General features: G+C 57.2%; 1 protein-coding gene across 1 annotated transcript; it reads left to right on the top strand.

Annotated features, from left to right (window-relative positions):
• Nucleotides 1–1,508: 1,508 nt before the first annotated feature.
• Nucleotides 1,509–9,291, top strand: ATG9B (autophagy related 9B). Its single transcript, XM_031455678.2, has 14 exons — nt 1,509–2,212; nt 2,353–2,396; nt 2,546–2,610; nt 2,801–2,962; nt 3,480–3,621; nt 5,144–5,898; nt 6,048–6,201; nt 6,400–6,579; nt 7,173–7,409; nt 7,601–7,734; nt 7,898–7,994; nt 8,188–8,317; nt 8,403–8,544; nt 8,675–9,291. The coding sequence occupies exons 1-13, from the start codon at nt 1,666–1,668 to the stop codon at nt 8,528–8,530; spliced, it is 2,775 nt and encodes a 924-aa protein (XP_031311538.2). The 5' UTR covers nt 1,509–1,665; the 3' UTR covers nt 8,531–8,544; nt 8,675–9,291.
• The last annotated feature ends 2 nt before the right edge of the window (nt 9,292–9,293 follow it).

The raw sequence follows: 9,293 nt of genomic DNA on the forward strand, positions 1-9,293 counted from the left end.
ATGATTTGTTTGCATAGCTGCCTCTCTCACTGGGCTGTGACTTGCTTTTGGGTAGTGGCTTTGTCTCATTCATCTGTCCCCTCCTTCCCCTCCAAATGCCTGGCAGGGAAGTGTCCTTTATAATAAATGGACTTGAATTGGGGGTGGTGGTAGGAAGGCTGCCCATCGATGAATGTGGAATGAAACTCGGTAGGAAAATGTGGCAGGATTAGTTTGAGGTTGGGCTGGGTGCGGAGGGATATAGGAGAGTCCTAAAGTGAGTATGGTGGAGTATCTCAGGGTGAATGAAGTTGGGAAAAGACCAGAGGAAACCCCTTGTAACCCATCTTGACAGACGTCTCAGAGAGATCGTGGGAATTTCCTAGCCCCTCTGCAGTGTGGGATTCCATTTTGGGCACTAGGAGTCTTGTTTTTATAGTTCAGCCTCCTGCTTGGGGATAAAACTATGCAAGTCCTGAGCTACTGTGACAATGCCCCTCACAGGAAGGAGGCGCAAGGAAAAAATAGGTGTACCTGGACTCAGATTTTGTGAGCAATTCCTCGACTGCCTCTAAGTTCCTCTGGTGGACAACATGGGAAATGTTCTGTTCCTCTCTCTCCGGTTCCTGCATACTGGTCTCTACAGCAGCCCTGGAGCCTAAGCCCTGGTGGCTCTGACACCTGGGTGGCTGAGTCAGCACCTCTGGAATGGCCATCAGTAGGTAACCTGATGATTCAGGGACTCAAGAATGGCGTTGGACAAGCCACCAAACCAGTTGCCTGGGCCTCCGCCTCCTCGTTGAGGTGACAACAAGGAAGTCAACTCAGTCAGTTCATCCATGGGGCACCCAAATTATCCTTCCAAATTCCATGCCCTCAGCTGCCCTCTGCCATCAACCCCGATGCTTCTCAGAAGGCCCCAGAAACTGGATCAGGATTTAGGGGAGAGGGTTTCAAGAGGATAAATAAGTAAACAAGTAAACATAGCGGCGCATCCAAGAATCCCCACTTTTCTACTGTAAGCTCCCAGAACCATCTCACATCCAAGATAATTAAAACCTCTCCTATCTTTACTTCCTCTCCTTAGTTTCCCCCAACCTGGTTGCAAAGTCAGGCAGTCTCCCCCTTTTCTCTTCCTTAGTACTGTCACACACAAAACATACAGCCTTTCTTGTCTTTTTCTTTTTTTTTTTCTTACTGTTTTTTGTCTTAAAGCATTTCTCTGTTGATCACTCTGTGTTTGTATATGCAGGGAGGAGAGATAAGGTTTTAAGAAATCAAAGATTCACTATCTTGACCCCATAGTCCTATAGTCCTTAATAGGATTCTCTTTGCTTTTGTTATTGGCGGCTACCCTCTGGCCTCCTCTGAAATCCACTGGGAGTCTGAAGATGGGACAGCAGGGATCTCCTTCGATCTACTGTTCTTCAGCTCCTGCCTCCCCAGCTACTGTCCCTGCCAGGCTAGAGGTGGGGCCCTAAGAGGTTTGGCTGCAGGTTGCCCTGGAAGGGGTGTGAGTGGTCAGACAGGTGACTGCGAGTTGGGACGCCTGAGGCCTGCCCCACCTGAGTCACCAGGCTGTTGTTGTCACTGGCCTTGTTGAAGTCCCTGCTCAGCCAGCCAGACCTCGGCGGGAACAGCAGCATCTCCCATCCTTCCAAGCTTTCAGGAGAAGCCGCTGGCCTTATGGTGAGGCGAATGGGTTGGGGGGGGACCAGGGGGCGGTTGGGGCGGTGGGGAGACTTGGGGCCTGGATCAGTGCCCCTCCTCCCCATGCCACTGCCTCCTCTTCCTCCTCCTCCAAGTCGGGGGCCTGGGGGAGGGAGGGTCTCCATCTTCTCTCTGTCCCCTGCCCCTCACACAAGAAGTGCCCCGTCCTCGGCTCCTCCTTCAGCCCTGGGGCTCCCCTGCCCAGCAGTGCAGGCGTCAGGGGCTTCTCAACCTCACCATAGTGCCATCTCCACCCCAGCCACCCCCACAATGCAGGCCAGGCCTGCGATGACACCCATCTCTGTACCCCCCTCCTGGGGTTCCCGCTCTGCCCCACCCTTGGCCTCGGTGACTCCCCCTCCCCCATGCCGGTGCCCCCAGGACCCTCCTGGGCTTCGGATAGGCCCTCTGATCCCTGAGCAGGATTACGAGCGGCTAGAGGACTGTGACCCTGAGGGGTCCCAAGATTCACCCCTCCACGGGGAGGAGCAGCCCCTGCTTCATGTACCTGAAGGACTCCGAGGTGAGTGGGTAGTGGCGGGGGCTGGGGAGGGTCTGGGGGCTCCAGAGTTTCCTCTGGACTAGGCCTCTGGCAGTAGCTTGAGGACGTGGAGAATTGTCCCGGTGAGAGCTGAGTCCCCATGCTCTTCCCTCTGTGCCCAGGCTCCTGGCACCATATCCAGAACCTGGACAGCTTCTTCACCAAGATATCCTTTTGTGCTTGGCCTAGCAGCAGTGGCACCGAAGGCAGGGAGCCAGGGGTGCAGTGGGTTGGGGACTTGGGGGAGGGAGGGGGAGGCGTCCTCAGGAAAGGCCCATCATCACACCTCAGGCTTATTTCTTGATGGGTGGCCACATCTACAGCTACCACCAGAGGAGCGGCTTTACCTGTATCCTGCTGGAGGATGTCTTCCAGCTGGGGTGAGATGCCTGTCCCTGTCCCCAAACTCTTCCTCTCATTTCCTCAGTAGCGCCTGCTGCTTCTAGTTCCTCCACTGCCTCCCCAGGCAGCCCCAGGGCTCAGCAGGTTGGGTTAACCAGGCCAGCCTGGAGGCTGGGGCTGGAGCCCACTGGCCCTTGGGCCTGACCACTGCACTCCTTGCCATCCCAGACAATTCATTTTCATCGTCACCTTCACCACCTTCCTCCTTCGCTGCGTGGATTACAATGTTCTCTTTGCCAACCAACCAAATAACCGCACAAGACCTGGGCTGCTCCACAGCAAAGTGACCTTGTCAGATGCCATCCTACCCTCATCCCAGTGTGCCCAGCGGTGAGTGACAGCCACTGGGGGAGGTGATGGAGGGGACTAGCAGATGAGAGCCCCCACCTTCTTTTGTCTTTTGGTCTAGACCAGCTGTTCTCCAAGTTTTTGGTCTTGGGACACCTTTAATACACTTAAAATTAGTTGAGAACTCAACTCCCAAGAGATTTTTCTTATGAGAATCAAATCTATCTCTATTTACCTTATTTGAGATTCAAGCTGAGAACAGCTTTAAAACCTGAAAATGTCCAAGCACACATTCCATTGACTGTGAATGTGATGTCACGTAGCCTCTGGAAAAGTCCTCTGTATATTCTTGAGAGAATGAGAATTAAAATGGCAGAAAACCTTAATATCTGAAAAGTTTTGAACTTGTAGATACTTGCGAGGGTCTGGGGAGCCCCAGGGCCCACACTTTGAGAACGACCGGCCTGGCTGGGTCCCCTCTCAATGACCTCCATCGCTCCCCAAGTCTGGTCTCCCTTGCTACCAGGCCCCTACTTCCTGTCTGTCCCACCCGACACAGGATCCACTCCAGCTCCCTGATGGTCTTCCTTCTGATCCTGGCTACTGCCTTCTGGCTGTTCCAGCTGCTTCGCTCTGTCTGCAACCTCTTCAGCTACTGGGACATCCAAGTGTTTTACAGGGAAGCCCTCCACATTCCCCTGGTGAGTTGGGTGAGCGTGTCTGAGGAGAGGTACAACTTCGGGGGGGAAGAGGGTAGGGAGGAGTGAGGGGCTGCAGAGACAGAAGGACCTACTGGAAAAAGGGCAGAAGGACTTACTGACCCCTACCCTTGGCCCAGAATATTGTTAGGAGGTGGGTTACCACTTGTAACACAAGGCCCTTACTGTGGTGGAGCTTAGTTGATTTAGATGGTTATAGAAGATGATGTATGGTCACATGCTTGTGGTTCAGGCAGTGGGTATTTAGAGGAAGGGCAGTCATCTGGCTTTATAGGGCAGGGGGGTTTGGGATGGGGCTGGGAAGGGTAGGAGGTGGGGACGCATTCCAAGCCTTGGGCAGGGAGGGGGGAAACGCTGAACTCTGTGGGCAGCAGTGAGGAGACTGACCCACCAGCCTGCATCTGAGCATTCCAGTCCCCAGTGGGTAATCCTGCCTCCCTTTCTGGCCTTCCCCCTGATTGCAAGAAGCCACTTCACAGGCCCCTTCACTGTCCCTGGTCACGCTTTCCTCTTTCTTTCCTCCCTGCCTTGCTCACACTCCTTCTGGCTCTGTACCTAAATTCTTTCCTTAAGGCAAAGCACAGAGGCTACCTTCTCCCCTCAGAAGTGCAGAACCTTCTGCACAGCCCTCCTGTACAGCAAAAGGGAGAGGTTTCAGAAAGCCCCTTTGAGTAGGAGAGCACAAACCATAGCACAGGGAAGAGTCACGGGGGCAGGGGTGGAGGCAGGGAAGATCAGGAGCTGGACCGCTGCTCCGCTGGGAATCAGCTGACCCTTCTTTCTCCTTCCTGCTTACCCCATTTCCCCTATTCCTTCCAGGGGAAGGGGAGACCCTGGGATGGACTGGAGAGGCTGGCCTGGAGGGACTTGACTAAGCTGGACTGGGGAAGCTGGGTGAAACTGGGCTAAAATGAGGTTTGCAGATGAGTGAGATCTGACAGCCCCCACCTCCATGGCCAGATGTGGCCATTGTCTTAGGAAGGTTAATCTGACAGAATGGGATGGGGCTGGGATTCTCAAAGCAGGCTGAGATAAAAAGTGGTGAGGCTTCTGGGTTGGTGGGTACCCTAGGAACGGGGAAGAGGGATTTCCCTGTTACCTGCAGCTGGGATGTGCCTTCTACGTGTAGGGCTGTGTGTGTGTGTGTGGAGGGGGGGGGGTGCTCAGGAAAATCTACTCTTAAGGAGCTGTGCTCAGATACTTGTAGAGTTTAGCTTAGGAGGTGTCCCTGGGAAGCACATGGCTCATGGCCTCAGGAGTGGCAGGGGTGTGAGGAACACAATTCAGAAGCAGATGAGAGGAAGTAAGGGTTCCCATTGTTAGAGACAAGGTAAAGGGAGAGGGAGAAGGCAGAGAGCGGAAGGTGACAGGTGTCATGCCTGAGGGACACTGGGTGAGAGTGGTGGGCACGGGAGGACACTCAGGGACTCTGGTCACGGTGAGTGTGGGCATCACTGTGGAGAGGAATCCAGGTCGCTGGCTCTCAGCCGTCCCCTCTCCTCAGGGGGAGCTCGGCTCAGTGTCCTGGGCAGAGGTGCAGTCCCGCCTCCTGGCGCTGCAGAGGAGCGGGGGCCTGTGCGTGCAGCCGAGGCCGCTGACGGAGCTGGACGTCCACCATCGCATCCTGCGCTACACCAACTACCAGGTGGCGCTGGCCAACAAGGGCCTGCTGCCGACCCGCTGCGCGCTGCCCTGGGGAGGCAGCGTAGCCTTCCTCAGCCGCGGCCTGGCGCTCAACGTCGACCTGCTCCTCTTCCGCGGGCCCTTCTCGCTCTTCCGCGGCGGCTGGGAGCTGCCCGACGCCTACAAGCGCAGCGACCAGCGGGCCGCCCTGGCCGCGCGCTGGCGGCGCTCGGTGCTGCTGCTGGCCGCCGTGAACCTGGCGCTGAGCCCTCTGGTGCTGGCCTGGCAGGTGCTGCACGCCTTCTACAGCCACGCCGAGCTGCTGCGGCGCGAGCCGGGCGCGCTGGGGACGCGCCGCTGGTCCCGCCTGGCCCGCCTGCAGCTGCGCCACTTCAACGAGCTGCCGCACGAGCTGCGCGCGCGCCTGGCCCGCGCCTACCGCCCCGCCGCCGCCTTCTTGCGCGCCGCCGCGCCCCCGGCGCCCCTGCTCGCGCTGCTGGCCCGCCAGCTCGTCTTCTTCGCCGGCGCGCTCTTCGCCGCGTTGCTGGTGCTCACCGTCTACGACGAGGATGTGCTCGCCGTGGAGCACGTGCTCACCGCCATGACTGCCCTCGGGATCCTGGCCACCGTGGCCAGGTGTGGTGGGAGATGCCCAGGGAGGGGGGCGTCTTTCCGGCCTGGGGCTGAACCTCTCGCGAATCTCTACCCCTCCCACCGCTAATGCATCCCACCCGCACATCCTCTTTACTCGCCGGCCCCTTCTCCACCCCTATGCCGCCCTCTAGGTCTTTCATTCCGGATGAGCAGGCGCAAAGTCGTTCACCGCAGCTCCTGCTGCAGGCGGCCTTGGCCCACATGCACTACCTGCCGGAGGAGACCGGCCCTGCCGGCAAGGCCAGCGCTTACCGGCAGATGGCGCGGCTGTTGCAATACCGAGCGGTGAGGGTCCAGGCTGAAATGGGGCTGCGGAGGAGGCTGTGTAAACCTCGAGGTCTGAGAGAGGGCGGGGACAAACGGGCTCAGGGCTGGCTATCCCGGGAGTCTGGGAAAGACGGAATGACGGAGTTGGAGGTTTCCTGCCTGGCGAGTGTGGTTGCCCTCAGCAACCCCTTCTCAGCCTCGCCCCTGCTTCTCCAGGTCTCCCTCACGGAGGAGCTCCTGTCCCCTCTCCTCACCCCACTGTTTCTGCTCTTCTGGTTCCGCCCTCGCGCCTTGGAGATTATTGACTTTTTTCATCACTTCACTGTGGATGTGGCCGGGGTTGGAGACATCTGTTCCTTTGCCCTTATGGATGTGAAGCGCCACGGCCACCCTCAGGTTAGAGCCTTTCACTGGCTGTGCCGGGTTGTGGTTAGGTAGGAGTTTGCTTGCCTCACTCAAAGCAGAGCTGGGTTCCACCCCCAGCTCCATGGTTTGCCACCTGTGACCTTGAGCTAATCACCTCACTTCCCTGTACCTAATGCCCTCGTTTGTCAAACGAGGACAGTGACCAATGTGCAGGGCTATCATGGGGATTACATGAGATGACGTGTGTAAAGCCCTAACAGAGTTCCAGCACATCCTGACACCAGTAAATGGGAGCCAAGACTGCTAGAATGGCTGGAAAACAGGTTGATCAGTGGATGGGGCTGGAGTAAGGATGGGTTTCCTGACCAAAGCTGTAAGGCAGGCCCTGGCATCCAGTGTGCACCTGCTGGCAGAACATTGAGCCTACATCCCAGTGCTGGATCTGGACCCAAGTTCTGCTCTGCTGCTGTTTTTGGGTGATCTTGAGCAAGTCCCCATTGTGACCTCCATCCTTTCACCTGGAAAATGGGGCTATTGTCTTCCATCCTGCCCACCCCACGAGGCACCCACTGCAGGTATACAAGCAGTGTTCGTGGCACTTGAAGGATTGTCGTTGCTTTCAGTGGCTCTCGGAGGGACAGACAGAGGCCTCACTATCTCAGCGTGCCGAGGATGGGAAGACTGAACTGTCCTTGATGAGGTTCTCCCTGGTTCATCCACAATGGCGCCCCCCAGACCACAGCTCCAAGTTCCTAGGGCACCTTCGAGGCCGGGTACAACAAGATGCAGCTACCTGGGGCGCCAACTCCGTTCGCAGTCCCCCCACCCCCGGGGTCCTCAGCAACTCTTCCTCACCTCTGGTGAGTTGAAGCTTGGTTTGCCCTTCCACCTTCGCACCCTGCCCCCTCCTCTCCCCTCCCCTCCTCTCTCCTCCCTCAGCCTCACCTTTTGCATTAACCTACTCACTAGTTCAGCCTGCTCTCCCACCTTACTTAGCCCTCCTCCCTCCCCTTCTGTCTTCTCTTCTGACCCTCTCTTCTCTTGCTCCCAGCCGGAGACCTTCCTGGCCAACCTCTTGGTGCAGCCCCTCCTGCCCCCACAGGACCTGAGCCCCACAGCCCCTTGCCCAGCTGCAGCCACAGCCAGCCTCCTGGCCTCCATTTCCCGAATTGCCCAGGACTCAAGGTGAGGGGTGGGGACTTGAGATGCAGGGGTCAGGGGTGGTGGGGCTGATCAATGCAGGGGTATTGGGGGGCTGAGCAGGATGAGGAGATAAAGCCTGACGTTCCTTGTGGAGTGCAGGGGGGAAAGGGCATGTCTTTCTGATCTACTGCACCTTCTGTTTCAGCTGTGTGTCCCCAGGAGGCACTGGGGGCCAGAAGCTGGCCCAGCTCCCAGAACTCGCATCTGCTGAGATGAGTCTCCATGCCATCTACCTATACCAGGTGAATAGAGGGATGCCAGATAGATGGGGAGAAAGCCTCAAAACAAATGGAGACTGTGGAGGGGGCTGGAGTGTAAGAAATTATCCAGCAGGAGCTGGGTAGGAGGTTTCAACACCCTCTGTACGTAGCCTGGGGGCTGGGTCTCACGCTGCTGGGCAGGAGGGAACCCCTCATTCTTCTCCCTTCCTTTTAGCTCCATCAGCAGCAGCAGCAGCAGCAAGAACTGTGGGGGGAGGCTTCAGCCTCCTCCCTGTCCAGGCCCTGGTCCAGCCCCCCACAGACTCTCTCGCCAGATGAGGAGAAGCCTTCCTGGTCGAGTGATGGTGAGGCAGTTGGGGTGTGTAGGGGACAGACTCTGGGTGAGCAGCAGGCATCATGGCACTGCCCAGCTGATGGATTTCTCATCAGGCTCCAGTCCCGCCTCCAGCCCCAGACAGCAGTGGAGAACCCAGAGGGCCCAGAATCTGTTCCCTGGAGGGTTTCAGGAGCCCACAGACACGCAGAAGGAGCCTAGCCAGGCCCCTAGCATTGACTGAGAGGGCTCCTTAAGGTCAGTATTACCTAACTGGCATGGGGGTGAGGGAATGAGTAGGGAATTGGGTGGAGTCAGACTTGGAGGGATGGGAATCCCGGGAACCCAAACCCCTGGACTGTTTGCAAAGAGCTTTCTCCTTCTCCAGGTTTCCTGGCTTCTCCAGCCCCAGGAGATCAGACGAAGTGGAGTGGAAGGACGTGCCAAGCCCCCCTTAAAGACCCCCATGGATGCTTTAGTTGGGGAGTTGGGCAGGACTTGGAGTCAGTGATGCCCTGCCCCAGAGAGCAGAGAAAGGGTAGGAGAGGAGAGGCAGCTGGAAACACATGTTAGAGCCCACATGGAGGGGCAAAGGGGACAACTATTTGTCCTGGAGTGGTTGCCTGGGAAGAAGTTCCCAAGTGACCTCAACGTGGAGGGCTGGGCCAAGGTGGAGGCCAAGCTACACAGAAGGGAGCAATGAGGGACTGGATCTGAAAGGCAGTAGGTTCTTCAAGCTCGCCTGACCTTCAGGTTCCCCTGGGACTCGTGGAGGGCGATGGGGGTGGGTGAGTGGAAAGCCTCTAGGGAGGCCTGCTGTTTTTGGAGTTCAGCCTTGGTGTGATGCCTGAGGAAGTGGGTGTGGTTTCTCATCCTGTCTGAAACAAGCAGTAAAGGTTACTCCTGGCTGTGGTGCACATGTTTGTGACTTTAGTCCTTGGAATCCCCACTCCTGGTAGCTGAGGGCTGCATCTGCTTCTCAGTCAAGATCAAAGGAGCGACACAAC

This window comes from Camelus dromedarius, chromosome 7 (genome assembly GCF_036321535.1).
Source record: "Camelus dromedarius isolate mCamDro1 chromosome 7, mCamDro1.pat, whole genome shotgun sequence".
NCBI lineage: Eukaryota > Metazoa > Chordata > Mammalia > Artiodactyla > Camelidae > Camelus > Camelus dromedarius.